Source organism: Rhincodon typus, chromosome 4, assembly GCF_021869965.1.
Source record: "Rhincodon typus isolate 14 chromosome 4, sRhiTyp1.1, whole genome shotgun sequence".
In the NCBI taxonomy this organism is placed as follows: domain Eukaryota; kingdom Metazoa; phylum Chordata; class Chondrichthyes; order Orectolobiformes; family Rhincodontidae; genus Rhincodon; species Rhincodon typus.
The window spans coordinates 8,458,147-8,477,846 of NC_063335.1; the positions used below are offsets into that span (position 1 = coordinate 8,458,147).

Genomic DNA, 19,700 nt, shown 5'->3' on the forward strand with positions numbered 1-19,700 from the left:
CCCTCCCCCATTTCTGATGAAGGGTCTAGGCCCGAAACGTCAGCCTTCCTGCTCCTATGATGCTGCTTGGCCTGCTGTGTTCATCCAGCTCTACACCTTGTTATCCCAATTCATTTTGGCCTGGATTGTAATTAAATATTTCTTCCACATCCATTAAGTTGTCTGGCCTGTAGTTACTGGGTTTAAATCTCTCCCTGTTTTTGAACAAGGGTGTAAACATGCAAAAGCCTCCAAAGCTCTAGCATTATCTCTATATCCAAGGAGAAATAAAGATTGAGAGAAGGGTCACTGCAATTTCACCCTTATTTCCCTCAGAACTGTGGGCTGTATCTCAACTGAACAGGTTAACTTTTCTACTTTGAGGTCTGTTAACCTTTCAAGCGCATCCTCTTCATCTGTTTTTATTTCATTTCTCTATAGCTTTTACTTTATTGTTATCTGGGTGCATTTACTGCCCGTAAAGAAAAATATGTTAAGTATATTCTTAGTGCCTCAGCCATATTATCTGCTTCCTTGGGGAATGTCTCATTTTGGTTTCCAATTGGTCACGCCCTTTGTAAAAATTCACTAAGTGTGCGCGCATCATTGGCTAGGCCAGAATTTATTACCATCCCCAGATGCCCTTGAGAGGTGATGGTGAGCCACCTTTTTGAACCACTGCAGTCCATGTGTCACGTTAGGGAAAGTTTCAGGATTTTGACTCAGGGAAGGTATGGTGATATATTCCTAAGTCAGGATGGTGAATGGCTTGAAGGGGAACTTTCAGGTGGGGGTATTTCCATGTATCTGCTGCCCTTGTGCTTCTAGATAGTAGTGGTCATGGGTTTGGAAGGCACTGTCTAAGATGCCTTGGTGAATTCCTGCAGTGTATCTTGTAGATTGTGAACACTGCTACAACTGTACATCAGTGGTGGAGGGCATAAATGTTTGTACATAAACTGGTAGCTGGTAGTTGGTGGATGAAGTGATGGTAATGCCATCGATTGTCAAGAGATAATGGTTAGATTTTCTCCTGTTAAAGATGGCCATTGCCTGGCACTTGTGTGGCACAAACGTTATTTGTCACGTCAGCCCTGGATATCGTCAAGGTCCTGCTTACCTTTTTACTATTTGTGCCTTTTAATGGATTTTTGAGTTCAGTTCTATGTCATGTACTTATCAGTTCATGCTTATTCTTCACGAGTAATTCTCTGTTACAGTTTTCCTCTTTACTTCCTACATTCAGCTTTGTCCCAACAATCTGGTCCTGTACTGAAGACAGATACTTGGGGAATGATAAAATGAATAAACAATTCAATGACAAGAATAAAAGAAAAAGAAAAGGAACGAGAAACATTTGGTAACCAAGTAGCGAGACACAGCAGCATAGCCACAATTGAAGATTGAGTGAAATGCAATCAAGAAATTAAACTAAACAGCTATTATACTCTGCAACACTTTGAAGGAGAGATGTTTCAGAGTACTTCACATGCCCTAACAGAAGGAAAGCTACCATCCTCATACATCACTTTTGGTGAAGAATCTTATCTAAAACTGAAACTTAACTTATTTTCTCTTCAAGTGCTAATAGATTTACTGTAGATGACCAGAATGTTCTCCTTTCAAGTTACCAGAACTTTCTTTTTAAAAGCCTAGTTCAGAACCATTATTATTGATCTGTTTCCAATCACTCACTAATCTCTCAAGTTCTAAATTTGAACACTTTCAGATTAAAAAACAGCACTTTGCCAATCTGCTAAGAGTCCAAACTTAAGAATTAATTGTTGGAGAAACAAATCAAGTCTCTTCATTTAGTTACAGCTTTTGGGAGAGATTTCTCTTCGTGATCCAATCAGAACAATATCAGTTTTGAGAGGGGTAACAAGGATTTTTTTTTATTAAGAATTTCAGTCAGTTTCTACTTCATCTTTGTCATTTTCTTAATATTATTAAGGTCTATAGATAAGCTATCAGAAGAATTTATGTTTAAAGATCATGTGCAGATTCGCTCCTCCCAATAGAACACTTCCTACACAATAAATTAATAATTATAAAATTACATAATAAGAGGGTGAATGTTCAACATGAACATACTGGTTCATTTGTATACATCTGTTGTCCACAGTACATCATTTTTACCACAAGTCAAACACCTAACATACTGAATGTATTAACATTCAGCTAAACGTTACACTGACTCACAGTGTAAGCTTTGCTCCTTTGGTTATGAACAATGTAATTGATAATTTTCAATAAAAAGTTTGGAGTATTTTTGTAATCAGAAGATGCAAAAAACAGATACAACAGTGAAGATGAAACTTTTGCTATGCTTTGTAATGAGTCTCTTTCACACTCTGTATCTGAAGGTTTTAAAGGGACACCACTGACATGGCTGCGTGTTTACCGGCTAACACTTGATTTGACTGTTGTCTGTGCTTTGACCAGTTTATGTATTAGAAACACTATATCCAAGCACTCGTTGGTTAGGCGGACAAAGAGACACAGAATTCGATTTGCAGTTCAACTCAATTTTATTAACAAAATATTCCTATTCAAAAACACTATGTGAGCACCTCCCAAATTCCCACAACATTCTATGAAGTTCTATTCATCACAGAACAAAAATTACCTGCAACAATCCATGCATTTGAGCTGGGGTGTTGCAATCTCCTTCCTCTTCAATGTAGGGCTGGCTCTCTTCCATGAAAGGGAGTCCCACAGGGTTCAGGGTGGATCTTCTCTCTCTCTCTCTCTGGCCGCCAGCCGCTGCCCGCCTGCCCGCCCGCCCGCCCCCCGAATGGTCAGAGCGCCACTGCTGGGTCAGGTTGAGTCTTCTCTTTGCTATGACTACGCCGTTTCCTTACCCATTCACCACTACTGACATCAGTCCTTTCTCTGCTAATGCTTCTTTTATTCGATTTTTCTTTATCTTTATTATAATATTTACATTTCGCTTTGCTTTTGCTTCTACTAATTAGCTTACTCCAACACTGCTTCTGTGTTTTATCACTCTGCTCCTGCTTCAACAATGCCTTTTATCTTTTTCAAATAATTTGTATCATCTTTAAGCCTCTTTTCATCTTTTTCTCCTTTACATTTTCTGTCTTCACTTTTTAAATCGACTTCTTTTATCCCAGTTTTTCGATCTCTCAGAATCTTTCTCAACATTCCTTTCCTTATCTCAATGACTCACACTTTTTGTCTTTTCATAATCTTTGTCTCACCTTCTACGTCTTACATTCTCCTCCTCCCTCTCAAAGATAGCTCTTTACCACTTCTTTTATCTCTTCTTCATCTTGCGATGATCTCTGCTTCTGCTTCGCGTACAGCCTAGACCTCCGTCTGTGCTTCTATATTTATATCTATCATCCTCACTTCACTCTCTATCTTTAATCTGCTCTCATTTCTCTTCTCATCATTCTCATTCTCTTTGTAATTCCTTATCAAAACCAAAACAGCCACGGCCTTCTCTATGACAGTTTCTGCTTCTAGATCCCCTATGAAATTTGTGAGGAGTAACAAAGTTTCTTGGTGACCTTGATTGCCTATCAGAGCGTAGACAATCAAGAACTTCCATACTATCCTTTCGATCCATTTCGGCAATTTTCCATTGTCAAGTTTTAAGATACTGGCTCAAATTATTTTGAACAGTAACTGAAGTTCTTGGAGATAAAGTAGAAAACTATTCCAGTTAGTAAGGAAAGAATTAATCAAGTCTCTTATTGTCATGACACATTCTCTACCAGCCTTTACATCTAGCTCCTCTTCATCAACTAAAAAAGTCTCACATCAATCCCACACGTGTCAGCTGGGGATTGTGTGCATCAAATGTACATGAACCCAAACCTTGGATACATGGAGAGTCAGTGTGCGTTGTTAAGCTTGTTTATGAGTTAACTTCAGGACAAACAGTTTGTACAGTGGACAAGGTAATGGAAACAATGTCCCTCTGCACATGCCTGTCTGGCCTACAGTCTTCCTGCCCTCCTTGTGCAATGGTTCAATATGAGTTACCTTGAAGTAGATCTCCTCCACCACTTTGTGGTAGGTTTTAGTGCATACAACTGCACTCTAAAATAGGGTGAGGAGCCAATATTGATGAGGATGAGGCTCGTGGTCTTCTCACTGCCCCACTGTGGCAGCACATTGCTCCGAAGCAGGCCAGTTTAAAACTTCCCTCCACTTGCTGCCGCCACTGCTCGTCATTTCCAATGGCTGTTACATTAGCCATCTCATTGCTGCTCACTCCTGCTCACAGAAGCAAAGATCTCAACATCAATGTGCCCTCGCCCTTGGAAAGGATTACCAGTCCACACAATGCCTGACAGTATTTAAACACATGCAACCTACCACCCAATGGGTTTAGTAGCAGAATTTAAATTTAAAAAAAGTTATTTCCAAACACATGCACATACATATACCCCTCACCAAATTAAAAACGACACAAAATGGCCAATTTAAAGGAAACAATAGGATAAATGGCAGAGTGCCCAGGGTGGGAGGAGATACAAAGGAAGTATCTAAACAAGAAGTGGCCCAGGTGGGTTGACCATTGCAGTGAGCAAATATCAGGTCCAGGACCCACAGGACAGAATTAGGTATGATGCAACTTACAATCTCCTATTGGGAGGTGGCACAGAGAGCTGAAAGGAAGCCAGATTTAAAACTCAGCCAGGCTATAGCGATAACCAGCTGCATAAAGAAGCCGAGAGATAGAGAATGGGAGAAAGTAAAGCTAAGTAAGCAGCTGGAGGAAGTGAAGCAGGAACTGGAGGAAGTGAGAGCAGGAGTAAAAGAACCAGGCAACATGGTACACTTGTAACAGTTTCAGGCCCAGCATGAATAAAACATACCAGGTGGCACATCCAAGGCCACAAATACAGCATCATTAAGGTTACAGCATACCACCATTCCTCCCCAACTGGAAACGTAAGGGCAAAACATTACCTAACATTGCAACTGAGTTCCAACCACCTGGAAAGAGTGAGAAACAGAAGATCCACCCTGACCCCTGGGAGACCAACCTTTGTGGAAGAGAGGCAGCCCCATGTTGAGAGGAAGTAGATTCCAACAGCCCAGCTCAAACACAGGTAATGTCCTTTCTCAGACAGATAGAGTGCAAATATTGTGGGAATTTGGCAAGTGCTCCCTTAGTGTTTTAACAAGTATTTTGTGAATAAAATTAAGTTGAACTGCAAACTGATTTCTATGTCCCTTTGTCCGACTCACTTGTCAAGAAGACTTGCGCAGAGTTTTTAATACATAAACTAGTCTAAGTGTCCAATACACAATGTGAACATGTCAATTGTATTGTAATTAGGTATGATGCAACTCACAATCTCCTATTGGAAAAATAACAGACAAGTCATCTGAGTCAAATTCTTCTTCTCTCTCTCGCCTGTCCCTAAAACTAATAATTTCCCAACACTTTCCCATGAAGACATTATCCCTTTAAATTTTTCTGATTATTACCAGTACACAATTCAGGATGTTTTGAACTATTATCCTGAATTCTAATCAGCTGTGAGAAAACCATTTACTGATTTCCCACTGAACAGTCATATTCATGCATGAATTAATCCAATATTCTGGTAGACTATTGTGTATGCTATGCTGGATTTGCCTGCAGTCTCAAATATAATCTTTTCATCATCAATTTTACTTTATATCTGTCTCTTTCATTGTGCCAATATAATAATCACTAATTTCCATGATTGCATATTGATCACTACATCATACCACAATTATTGCACCAAAATATGCTAAACCAGTGTGCTGATCCTGGATTTTGCATATGTTTGATAATCTGCCCTCATGGCTTGTTGCTTTCACTACTCCCAACAAATTATTTCATTTTTTTTTGTTTTTACTATACTGTTTTGACATATTTTCTCATATGACAGAATATCCCTGAATAGAATGACTGTTTTGTCATGCTTGTTGAACTGCTGCTGGAGAAAGGTTATTGGAAGGTTAGTACTTCGCTTTCGAAGAGGTTTTATGGTAGAGTAGCCAGTGTTTCTGCCTTTCAGCCAGAAGCTCAAGGTTTGAGTCCCACCCTAGGTCTTGATGGAGCAAGGGAGTATATTCATTACACATCTAAGCAGGTTCAATGTCAATCTGCAAATCCTTCTATCAAATGCAAAAGCAGATGGTAAGAGTGAAAGAATTTCCTGATCAGTCACACAAAGCAGCTTTGGAGCCTCTACTTTCATCATCCATAGTTCCACACTACAACATGCATATGAAAGTGCATGTTGTCACAGCAACAGGTACTCACTGAGTGAACCAACCCCCTTTTATATCTTACTAATTTTAAAGCTTTAAATTTCTCAGATCATAGCGTATGTTTTTGTCTTAGAAACATCTCTGCAATTAAAAGTTTGGCAAATCGCGTCTATATTACACCTTTAACAAAATAAATGCTTCAAAGCACTTCAGAGGAGGTGACATCAAAGGCACCAAAGAGTAGTTTAAAAATAAAAGAAAGTTTACCAAAGGTGTTCATCAATGAGGTTTCCAGGAAGCACGGAAAACAGAAAGAGTAGAAACTTCTGTTGCAATTCTGTGGCTATTAGAGTCATAGAGTTATACAGCAGGGAAACTCGGTCCAACTCGTCCACGTCGACCAGGTATCCTAAATTAATCTAGTCCCATTTGCCAGCATTTGGCACCTATCCAGATGCCTTTTAAATATTGTAGTTGTACCAGAATCCACCATTTACTCAATCAGTTCATTCCATACAAGTACTACCTTCTGAGTGAAAAAGTTGCCCCTTCGATCCATTTCAAATCTTTCCCCTCTCACTAATGCACTCCAGTTTTGGACTCCCCTACCATGGAGAAAAGACCTTGACTATTCAACCTATCCATGCCGCTCATGATTTTGTAAACCTCCAAAAGGTCACCCTCAGCCTCCGATGCTCCAGGGAAAATAGCGCCAAGCCTATTCAGACTGACTTCTAGCTCAAACCCTCCAACCCTGGCAACATCCTTGTAAATTTTTTCTGTATTCTTTCAAGTTTCACAATATCTTTCCTATAGCAGGGAGACCAGAATTGAACGCAGTATTCCGAAAGTGGCCTAACCGATTGCCATTGTTGATATTTTGCTAGGTTTGGTGATAAAGTTTCATTCTGGTTTGTAAATGGGATTTCATTAAGAAAGAATTTACATTTAGGATGGATCTTAGAATACAATTTAGGATGTACTTAAACATTCACAACAAGTTACTTGACATACAGTTGCCATCGTTGCTTAGAAAATATGGGAACAAAGCTATGGCAACAGAAATTAGATTATATTTTGACACAGGGACAGAAAGCCTGTTCTTGTTCAAATTGTACTAAGGGATCCATTAAATCAGCATTGTCCAATAGGAATTGCTGAGTAGCCACAAGTTTTTTATAGCCACATGCACTAATTGTAGTCGAAAAATTGTTACATACAATCACACCATACAGACAAACGTATTTCACGTGCCTATATTTCTAAACAAGCATCTATTATTGTTCAATAGTCAACAAAATAAAGCACTTATAACTATCAAAAAAACACACTTCACTTCTTAACAAATTGCCAACAAATGAACAAAAAAGTTAAAGCACATATGCCTAAGTTCTGCATATGGTATCATGATCACATTCCCAATGATTGCATGTGTTCATAACTTCCTAGCTACATTTGGATTTCAATTAGCCACATGGGACTCAGGGTTAGCATAATGGATAACATTGCATTGAATCCAACTAAGGCACGAGATCGAGCAGGTAGTTTGGAGGTTCAACGTCTCATCTGACAAAAAACATTTTCAACAATACAATACATCCTCAGTATTCTATGACGTGCTAATCTAAAATCTGTGCATGTCATCTGCAGACAGTCATGAGCACACAATCTTCTGACTCAGAAGTGACAGTGTAACCAAAAGAGTCAATTCTCGACTCAAAAAAGTTGCTGGCAAACCTCAAATAATTTATACCCTCACTTTTCTCATAATTGCGTGTAAACGCCACATTTTCTGATTCCAAACGAGAGAACAAGTTAGGACCTGGTCCACACAGTACTTCATTACAATAACTATGTAGAATCTGTGAATGTCACATCAACTAATATTAGGATCTGATTTTAGTTTGTTACAATAAGTTCTTAAAATGTGAAGTCTTATTGTGTGATCGTTTCAGTCAGTCATTGGTAAATTTCTGTTTCTTTTTAGAAGTTACTGGTCTCCACAGGGATTGTGTAACTCTTATGAGTTTTAAATATCCACCATGGCACAGCAGAAGAAGATATTTTGAAGCAGCCTGTTTAGACATGCTGTCACACACATCTGTGGCAGATGGGACTTGAACCCAGACCTTATGGCCCAAAGACAGGGACTATATCACTTACAATAAAATACTGGATACCAGTAATGTTTGCCACTTTGGGGAACAGTGGTAGTATTCTTTCTTTTGTGCTTTAATCAGAACGTTATGGGTATAAAAGGTACGTGAATATGGAACTAACTGCAATATATTTAGGTTTATGATGATGCAATGCTTGTAAAACTGTGAGGAGGTCACAACGGTTTTAGATAGATTAAATGAGTGTACAAGGTGGTGGCAGGTAGAGTGGAATTTGCATAAATAGGAGGATATTCACTTTTCTGGGAAGAATGCAAAGAATTTTTTTTAAAATGACTAGAAATGATCAAATGTCGATGTTCAAAGGAATTTGACACTCCTCATAAGAGTTACACAATCCCTGTGGAGACCAGTAACTTCTAAGAAGAAACAGAAATTTACCAATGACTGACTGAAACAATCACACAATAAGACTTCACATTTTAAGAACTTATTGTAACAAACTAAAATCAGCAAACCTTAAACATTACTTGATAGGAAACTAATATACCAAATATTATAAAATGTACTTCACCATTAACTAATTATTCAACCAAAGATTACATTACAACCTATTTATACACACCTCGCTCTTGGCAGTTAGGCTGCCTTGCAGATTAAGCCCCACATTTTTCCTGGCTTTTCAGCAAGATCCCTTCTTCCATGCATACTTGGGCAACTCTGACCTTTGAAGCTTTCTTTACCGTTTTCTGAGTATCCTCAAACTGATTTCCAGCAGCATAGTCCACTCTGACAACTCAATTCTTAAGTTTCCAAAAGTCCCATATATTCCATCATTTTATTTCCAAACAGAAAAGTAACTCTTATAAGCATGCTGCTCTCACAGCAATAGGTTCTCTGTTTCTTTATCCAACTTCATCCCCTCTCTCTCTCATCTGAGACACTGCATTCAGAAAGCCCAGCTGCATCTCTTTTGTGTCAAGGTGTGAAATTTGACATTGGATTTTCTTTGGGTTTTAGCCTGGACCACCTTCTTTTATAACAACAAAAATAACACGAGGCCTGTCTCCATGCAGATTTTAGAATGCTCTGACCATCCCTATTTCATGACATTCTGTTCTACCTTAAATTAAAGAGAGAGTTTAAAACAGAGCCACCTTATAAAGTCTCACATTTGTAACACAACAAACACAAAGGAAATTGTAGCAAATGGTGAGGAAGGTCAATGGTATGTTGGACTTTATTGCAAGAAGTATGGAGCACAAAAGTTAGAAAATCTTTCTGCAATCAAGTTAGGTCTCTGTATCAAATGAAAGATATACCAACTTTAGAGAAGGTGCAACAAAATTTCACTAGTTCGATTCATGGGAGAGAGAGTTGCCTTTGAAGAGAATTAGAATAAGATAGCCTGTATATACAGGAGTTTAGAAGAATGAGAAATAATTGCACTGATGCATACAAGATTCTGAGACATCATAACAAAGTGGATGAAGCGAGTTATATCCCTGGTCGGTCTAGAACTAGAGGGCACAGTCACAAGCTAAAGGAAAAGCCATTTCAGACTGAAATGTTGAGGAATTTCTTAACTTACAAAAATTGTGAATCATTGAATTGCTCAAATTTTAGAAACACGTCCCTTCACAATTTGCTGCTACTTCAATTTCACTTTTAAGTGGAAGGCCTTCAGCTAGAAGGGGCAGCTACGATGGAATGTTCTCTCTCTCATCACCCCTCTGTCCTCTTTCAAAATTACCTGTTTAATAATCACCCAAAATTATATTCCTACGTGCTACTCTGTGAAGTGCCTTGGAACATTTTACCTTTAAGGTGCCTTAAACCCATCAGGTGAATCAGATTGAACACTGCTTGCCATGCTAGTTATTCCTGTCTCCACTATATTAATTAATTCAGGAATCTAATTTGTCTACAGTCAGACATAAATTTAAGCTGAGCAATGCACCATCTAGTGGTTTATTTTTAAACTGCAGCTACCTTTGTAATGAGTGCCCTATATGATATTTGAATCACACCAGACGATTTTACAAAGAGAAATGTAATTGATCAAATTTTTCATTGAGTATCAATTCAAGGATTTGAATATTCTAATGATTCTAATTAAACAAATTAAATCAATCTTTTAATGCCATGTTGTCAGTTAATGCTCAATGCTTACATGGAAATTAGCATGTTCCTGCCGAATTGTGGGAATGGCACTGAACAAATTGAGAGATTCTAATAAAATCCGAAAGAACTGCGGATGCTGTAAATCAGGAACAAAAACAAAGTTGCCGGAAAAGCCCAGCAGGTCAGGCAGCATAAGATGCTGCCAGACCTGCTGGGCTTTTCCAGCAACTTTGTTTTTGTACATTGAGAGACTTTGTCAGGAACATACAGAGATGAAGTTGAGGCATCAGGAAGAGTGCACAATCCTCCAAACACCTCAACCATCATTCAACCCTTCAACCCCAATATGTGGTAGAGTCTCGTAATGATGCTCTGGACTAAGTCATCAAACCAGAGTGGAAACTACACACCTTCAACCCCAAGGGACTGCTTCATTGAAGGTAACAGAGGCCTGCTCTCTTATTAGAAAGAGACCACTGATGATTGTTTAACCTCAAGCAAAGGGAGAGGTTCAGAAGGAGAGTCCTTCATGGTAACCTCAGCTGGGATGGGAATTTAACCCACACTGTTGTCATTACTCTGTAATACAAACCAACTATTGAGCCAAATGAGCTAGCTAACTCCCAAATTGCTTAAAAAGACACTATGCTAATCACAAATATGGCCATGTAAGATTACTACTTTACATTGCTCTCCATCCACATCTCCCTTCATCATTCATTCCAAATCTACATCACTCTGCGTCCGCTTCCCTGCCTTCCACTGATACATCAAGTTAAGTATCCTCAATGGTATGACTTTTTTCTTGCTTCACTTCCAGCTTTTCTCTCACTCATCTTGTCCATGAGATCCACTTCCTGCTCACTCACACTATTCCCACTAAGCAGCTGATCACTCAACTTCCCTTCTAGTTCTCATATTTGTTGATACTAATAGCCTTATTTTTCAGGTGCTGACTACATTCCTCTTGTACACATTCCTCTCCTCAAAAGAAACCACATCCATCACACCTCTCTTCTTGCATGTTATCACTTCTATCTCCAAATTCCCTTTCCTCACTGAAGTCCCTGAAGTTGCTACAAAAGCAAAATATTGTAGATGCTGTAAATCTGAAACAAAAACAGAAATGCTGGAAATACTCAGTACATCAGGCAGCTCATTGAGATAGAGGAAAACAGATTTAATGTTTCAGGTGAATGACCTTTCAGTTGATTCAAATCAAATTGATTCCTGAGGTGACAGGACTGACATCTGAGAAGACACTGGCTCAGCCAGAATTGTATTCACTGGTGTTTAGAACAACTGGGGGGGATCTCATAGAAACTTACAAATTACTAACAGGACTAGACAGATTAGATGCAGGAATGATGTTACCGATGGTGGGGGTCATAGTCTAAGGATAAGGGGAAAAACTTTTAGGAGTGAAATGATGAGCTACATCTTCACCCTGTTGTACGTTGTAAGCCTGTGGAATTCACTACCACAGAAAGTGGTTGAGGCTGAAACATTGTGTGTTTTCAAGGAGGAGGTATGTATAACTCTTGTGCAAAGGGTTCAAGAAATATGGGAGGTGGGCAGGATTAAGAGATTGAACTCAACGATCAGCCATGATCATGTTGAATGATGCAGCAGACTTGAAAATTCAAATAGCCTAGTCCTGCTCCTACCTTCTACGATTCTGTTATAATGATGAGAAATTAACTTCTCTCTGCAGATATTGCCTTACTTGCTCAGCGTTTCCAATGTTTATGGTATTTCAAGTCAATATTTCCCAGAATTTCCTGTTTCTTCCTCTGTTATACAGAAAAATAGCTCTTTTCAAAGTCTCAAATAACATCCTATGTGATTGTGACCATATTCCCCCTCATTCTTCTCACATGTCTGCAGCCTCTGACATGGTTGATCACACGTTCATCTTTCATCAAAGATGTAATTGAGCAGCTATAGAGCACTTGGAGTGAGGAGGATGAACATCAGTGATCAAGGTCTATACCAAAACCAAGAATATAAAGGTAGAAAGAGGAATAAGAGAAAAGGCTTTTCAGGCAGATTATAGGGGCATATTGAGGAGATAAGTAAGAAATACCTCACATTTAGTAATCTCTAGATTTTGCCTGGGCGCCCCATGTCACAGAGTATTGAAATAAGACAACAGAATGGATGAATGCATGGCTGAAGAGATTGGCCGACTGTAGACTATTGGGACTTCCTGGTTCAGGGAGAAGGATTTATTCAAGCTGCTTGGGCTGAATCTTGGGCAGGATCAACATCCTTGTTCAACAGTTTGCTCATGCTGCCAGAAAGGGTTTGAAATAACCTGGCAGGGGGCTGGGAACCAATATGCAAAATTAGAAAAGAGAAACAAGATACAGACAGCTAGCATTAGAATGAGAAATAGTAACATATTAGGTTAGGTCAGACTAAAAGAGAAATCAGTAAGTATAAATTAAATTCACAGTGAATGCACGATTGAATCCTTTTTACACTACTACTCAGAATAAAACAGACTTTCACTCATCATCTTTCAAGAACTGAAAATGTGTTTAGGATGACACAAAACTTATTCTTAAAACAAATGTCAAGCACCAGTTAACATCTAAGATATCATCTGGAATTAGAATTATACTCCTTAATCCCAATCACAGACACACACAATACAAAAGACAACAGTCTCTGTACAGAGGATATTTTGTAAAAATGGGCAAAGGTAAAAAAAAACTCTGTTGGCCAACAGACTGAAACAAAGGATAGGATTCATTGACTTCTCATGGACCACTACATTTCTTGTTGGCAAAATGAGTACAGCTATAGACTGATGGAAGATCTTCTTTGGACTGAAATCAAACTGGACCCAAGTGTTTAGGAAGTTGTTCAGCTTTTGTAAGGTAGCTATAAATACTGATATTTATCAGATTCCCAGGAACTCCTGATGAGAGAGATAGGAAGAATTCCTTGCAGCTCCAAGGGTTTTTTCTTGCTAACTACTTGGGTCCAAAAAAAAACAAAAACTCAAGTTGAGAAAGAGTTGCTAGGTAACCAGCCACATTGCTGCCCCCTTAATCTTTTCAAAGCCAAGTTTTCCGGCAATTAGGAAGCATATCTCCATCTTTTATCTCCCTAAAACCTCTGCTTGCTTTTTCTCCAAAGTCACTTGACTTTCTGTTAACAGCAGGTAAAGCATAACACACATTAAACTGCTCACTTCATTTCTAAGGACCACATGGTAAAAACTCTTTTCAATCAGTTCTATACCTTCCAGCTTTTCACATAGTCCATAAATATAAATATATATTACCAACAAGATAAATAAAAAGTTGTCTGATGTAGCAAATAGTTAGAATTTGAAATGCACTGCCTGATGGAACAGTAAAGCCAGATCAAATTTTGCCTTCCAAAAGAACTGAATAGATGTCTGAAGATAAAAAAAAAAATGCAGAGTTATGGAGAAAGAACAGAGGAGATGTGCTAATTAAGTTGCTCTTGCAGAGAACTAGCACAGACATAAAGTGTCAAATAATCTCCTTACATGTTGGAACCTATGATTCTAATGGCTCTCCTTCTTCCTTCTGCTGAAAATGACTGCACTCATCCAGATCTATCCTCATCTCTCTCGTCACGTCCAGGGAATCACCTGAAGAGGCTTCCCTTCCTGTTCTTGAACTTAGGTGTTCTCCAAAGAGCAATCCTATTTCTCATCTAATTGTGAGTCCTTGGTGAGATCAACATCAGGTTCCACACATAAGCTGGGTGTCATCAGTGTGTGTGATGTTCATTTTTACCTCTTAAATATCATCCAATACACTCCTAACTTAGCTTACCTGCGGCTGCAACCCTAATCCATGGCACACTCTGGCCAACCACTCGTCTTTTACTCTCCATTAACTTAAGCTCATCTAAAGTTCTGCTGCCTGTGTCCTAACACATACCAAGTTCTGTTCGCACATCACCACTAAGTTCGTTAACCTACACTGGTTCTCAGCTTCAAAATTCTCATCCGTTTTTCTCAAATGTCCTTTCCATTCCTGCCTTTGTAATCTCTTCCAGCTCAATAACCTTGCAAGTTATTTGGTCTCCAAGGTTAGTCCCCTGTTGCACATTGGCCATGTTAATTGCTCCATAATTGCTGGTTGTGCTTTGAGCTCTTGAAGCCCTAAGTTCTGGAATTGCCATACTAAAACTCCCTGCCTCACTTTCCTCCTTTACAGAAAATGCACATTGCTGAGCAGGTATCTGGTCATCAGCCCCTTACATGACTTGACATCAAATTTTATTTGATAATGATTTTGTGAATGGCCTAGGGATGTTTTACTGCATTGAAAGCAACCTATAAAGGCAAGTTGTTACTGTTACAACATACAAGCAGGGAAATTTCCATGGAAAGTTAATGTTTTCAAAAAGGATAGGATTAATTCAAGTCAGCTCCAAGTGAGAATTTCATAGTACCGAGTGTGGGCAAAGGAATATAGGTGGCAGTAGCAACAATCAGTAACAGCCATGAGCAGGGTTAAAGTAGCATGCACAGGATCCATTATAGTGTTTTTGTATTAAAGTTAGACACACAAGAAGTAAAACACTGAGACCGCATGTTAAGTGCTATCTCTGGTCGCTGACACAGTAATAATAATGGATCAGAAGTTCAATTGAAAGGTTACATGGGATTTTTAAAGAATGGTTTAAAGTTAGAGTGTAGCATCATTTATAAAGGTAGGGGAATATATCGGCCAACATCACATCGGCCGTTTAGGTGCAAGTAGAGCACAAGGTTGGCCTAAGGTTTAGTATCGGGATATGTTTGTTGACACTGAGGGAAAGAAGTGAAACGGAGCAAAGAACACTGCCAATAAACTAGAGGGACTAAGTGTCAAAGGAACAGATTTTAATGACCAGTAGGTAGTCCAATGAGGAACAAAGACAAACAGAAGGCAATAAAACTACGCTATTTTTTCATTCTTAATGATTGCTGCTAGATTCAAAACCTTAGGGATAATACCAAAGAAGGTAGCCCTGAGAAATAATATGAAAATATCAAACTTTACAGAACTTCTTGGACAATTATACTTACTTTCAGCTGAAGAGGCGAACTTAATAATGTTGATAATTGACTGTTTTTGAGACTGGAGGGAAGTATACAGAATAGTGGGGTCAATATTGGGATCACTACTTTGTTTCATTTCCATCAAGGATTTGCATTTAGTTTTGATGGAGTAAATAAAGAAAAACTGTTTCCACTGGTAGAAGTGGCAGGACCAAAGTACAGTGTTTTAAAGTACTGTACTGTAACTGGCAAAATATCTAGAGTGCTCCAAGAGAGGGAGCCAGAGACACTGAGATCCAATCGAGGCCTGGAGGCATTAAGGACGCATGTTGGTAAATTTATATCCCTCCAAACTGGGCTAATAGTTTAAACTAGCATAGGACAGATTATACTAAATTAACATGCTAAATTAAGTTAACATCATAACTAGTTAAACTCCATAATGTAACAATGGATAACCATGGATTGATATTCTAAACTTGAAACCTAATTAGTTAAATATAAACAAAAGAAACATGGCAGAGCAGGTTATAAAGTTGTAACATGAGAGGATTGGTGGTCTCCTCATTATTCGGGTTCATTTAGGATCTACATTCATCTGTCTTTTGTTAATTTCCTTAGCACGCAGAATTCCTATCCACCCAGAACGCACTCAGTAAGTGTTAGCTTGGTCAAGTTGATAGCACTCTCACCTCAGAAGGTAATGAGCTCAAGACCCGGTCCAGCACATAACAATAACGTATAGCACACAGGTCCATAACCCAAGTGATACTTCAACACACAAGGAGTGTTGCAGCATCAAAGGTTTTACCTTAAATGAAATGTACAATTAGGCCCCAACAGCTGTCTTATGTAGAATGAAAAGATCCCGCAGCATGATTTAGAGAAACAAAGAGACACAGAAAACACAGAACAAAAAGGGAAACACAAACAAAGAAACACAGACAAACTCCCAACATACATCATTTAACCAGCAGCACTGAAAGAGGTTAACTAATCATTAACTTCTGTTTGTACAGCTTTATTGTGCACCAATTAGCTGCCTGCAGAACAGCAACTACACTGCAAAAAGTAATTCAATGGTTACACAGTTACAGACCTTTGGGATAATTAAATAATTCTTCTCTTTTATAAACAAAGACCCATAGTATGTAGCTTCATCTGTAGAAGCTAAATATGGGTGTATGGCTCACTCATAGTTTAGTACATTGCAACACAAACACGTTAATCAGCCCTTCATTATATCCATACAGCACTATAATTAAAGGCAATGAATTTCACATTCCTGTCAGCTGATTAAAACTAATAATATACCTTAATTAACCATTATTCAATTCATTAAATGCTACATGGCTCCAGAATCAAAATTACCAGCACAAATAGAAATAGATATAAACACCACACAAACAAAGACATAAAATGAATAAAACGTACCTGTGGGCCAGTGATGTGCATGAGGCCAGACACAGCACATACTACAGAGTCATAACCCCCACGCTGTGACATTGGGCCGGTTTGTCCATAACCTAATTTGAACAAAACGTTTTGAAGTGCAAACATTAGCCCATTGATCAGGTACGTACCCCATTAACCCACCAATAAATTCCAAGGCCAAAGATTAATAAATCTCAATCACCAAATTCTCATTTTCATGTCAGGTGATGTCTATAAATACATACTGTTGTTTTTCAATCTTATTAGTTGCCATTCAATTCCTGCAGACCTTGATATTTAAACAACAACACTATCTTGATTTCATTTCAGGTTGCATGGCCTGATTTTAAAAATGCATTTATCCTTTCTCTATGTAACATGATCACAATATAGAGCCTGTATGACCAAACAACATTACCAATCTCAGTAGGGGATTTGAAGACAATTTGCTAATTAAATACCACATGCTAGAGATTAACAGCGAACAATGAGGTGAAATGATTCAGTGCTGGTAAAGAGTAAACTAGACAGAAGAAGAACCTTGAGAATGTCTCCATGACTCAATATCTCCTGCCAAATCCAACCTAGCCTAAATAATCCATCACTTACCTTGTCACCTGGTGTCCTAGCATCATACCCACCTGGCACCATACCCACTTTACTCAGCAGGCATCCAGCACCCTATCACCTGGCACCTACCTTCCAAGCACCACAACCGCACATCTACCCTCACATAGGAGCTGTCAAAGCTGGCTATGGTGTTTTAAATTACAGGATACAGCACTGACTGTTGTCAAAAAGGGGACATGGCTTGCTTACATGCAGAGGGACCTGTCAGACGGGTAAGCACAGTTCCAGAGTTTTGAAGGAGCACTGATCAGAATTTCCTGTCAAAAATGCACCGCTCTTGTTTTGTTGAAAAGCACTCACTTCCACAGCAGCAATCAGCGGTATATCGATCAAGGTGAACTCCCATTTTTTGAGCAGTCCAAGACAAGGGTGAAATTTAATTTTGCTGGACTAGTCTCACTGCATGAAAACATCACACACAAAACCAATGCCCAATGTATTATAAAAACTGAAAAAACTGCGGATGCTGTGAATCAGGAACAAAAACAGAATTTGCTGGAAAAGTTCAGCACATCTGGCAGTATCTGTGAAGAAAAAAAGGGTCACCGGACCCGAAGCGTTAAATGTGATTTTTTTCTTCACAGGTGCTGCCCAGTGTGTTATCTTCTCTTTGACAGGAAATTTGAAAATGAATCCTAGCAACAAGCTCAGGTGTTCACTAAGTTCAAAGCTGGGCACAGTCAGCAAATATGATTGGGATTTGTCTAAATATTCACACAATCAGGTTAAAAAAACAAGAGAAAGTGGATAAATAAACCATTAAAACAGAAAGACGGACATTGTTTTCGTAACGGTGCCTTTTAGGACAAGACATACCAAAGTTTTCCACAGCTAATGAAATAATTTTGTAATCCTCGTTGTATTATAGAGAAATGCAGCAGTAAAATTTCACACAGCAAGACTCCACAAAACTGTTGAATACTTTTACCACATATCTGATAAAAAATATAGCAGAGAACAAATGCACAGGGAAATATCTAAGCAATAATGATCAAAAGATAATGAAATTTAAGATAAAGATTGAACAGGACATTAGAAAGGCATAGACAAAATAATAGATCAAATCAAAGCAAATTTTAAAGGAGTGAAAATGGAACTTGGTAAAGTGAACTAGGAAAAATACTAACAAACTGAAATAGGACAGCAGTGAAAAGCATTTTAATATGGTGCTCAGAAGAGACCAGGTGAATTATATTCTGCTAAAACGTAGCCAGTGAAGACACACAATCAATGAGATAAGAAAAAAAGGGAGAGGATGTTTAAAGGGAGTATGGAACAATTAGGAAAGAAATAAAACAATTCAGAAGGAAAAGAGAAACAACTAAATTAGTTTACCAAATTATTTTATAAATTAATATACATTAGCCTGCTTAATCTCATTTTATCTGAATGTCACTTTATTTTTAGACCTTAATTTAATCTCTTGAGGTCTGTTTCCAGCCATTCCCTTGTCATGACCTCTGCTCTGAACTCACACTTAAGGGCTCCATCTAGTGGTAGATATTTGCAGTGCTGTGACTCAACAGCTTCATGCATCAACATCTGCCACTAGATGGAGACCGGTCAGTCCAAAAATACAGGTAAGTGTTTATTTTCAAATATTTTAGTTTTTTTCATACATCTGGCGATGTATTTTAGTTTGGAAGTTATTTCAGCTAGGGACATACAGTGTGATTAGGGAGGACACTGTAATGTTGAAAGATATCCTTGAGGGTGGAGAAAGAGAACAGAATCCATTTGGTAAGGGTTGAGAGACAAAAGGGCATGATTAATATCCTGAGGTTATTCTCTAGATCTCCAAACAATAGAAGAGAGATGAGGAACAAATCTGCAGGGAAACAACAGATGTGCAACAATTATAAATTGATACTGTTGGTAGGTTCTAATTACTTTAATTGATTGGGATAATGTTAAAGAGGGAAAGCAGGGGAATGAATTTCTGAGATAGTAGGAACTGCAGATGCTGGAGAATCTGAGACAACAAGGTGTAGAGCTGGATGAACACAGCAGGCCAAGCAGCATGAGAGGAGCAGAAAAGCTGATGTTTCAGGCCTAGACCCTTCTTCGGAAATGAAGAATTTCTGAAGAAGGGTCTAGGCCCGAAACGTCAGCCTTCCTGCTCCTCTGATGCTGCTTGGCCTGCTGTGTTCATC

The 19,700-nt window shown here is 38.6% G+C and overlaps 1 protein-coding gene across 1 annotated transcript in view; it reads right to left on the reverse strand.

The window, feature by feature from the left end:
* Positions 1-19,700, reverse strand: part of sugct (succinyl-CoA:glutarate-CoA transferase) — a 393,759-nt gene that overhangs the window by 324,874 nt on the left and 49,185 nt on the right. The window contains exon 7 of the mRNA XM_048596403.1: positions 16,918-17,009. Within this exon, the coding sequence (XP_048452360.1) occupies positions 16,918-17,009 (92 nt within the window). The remainder of the gene's footprint in view (positions 1-16,917; positions 17,010-19,700) is intronic.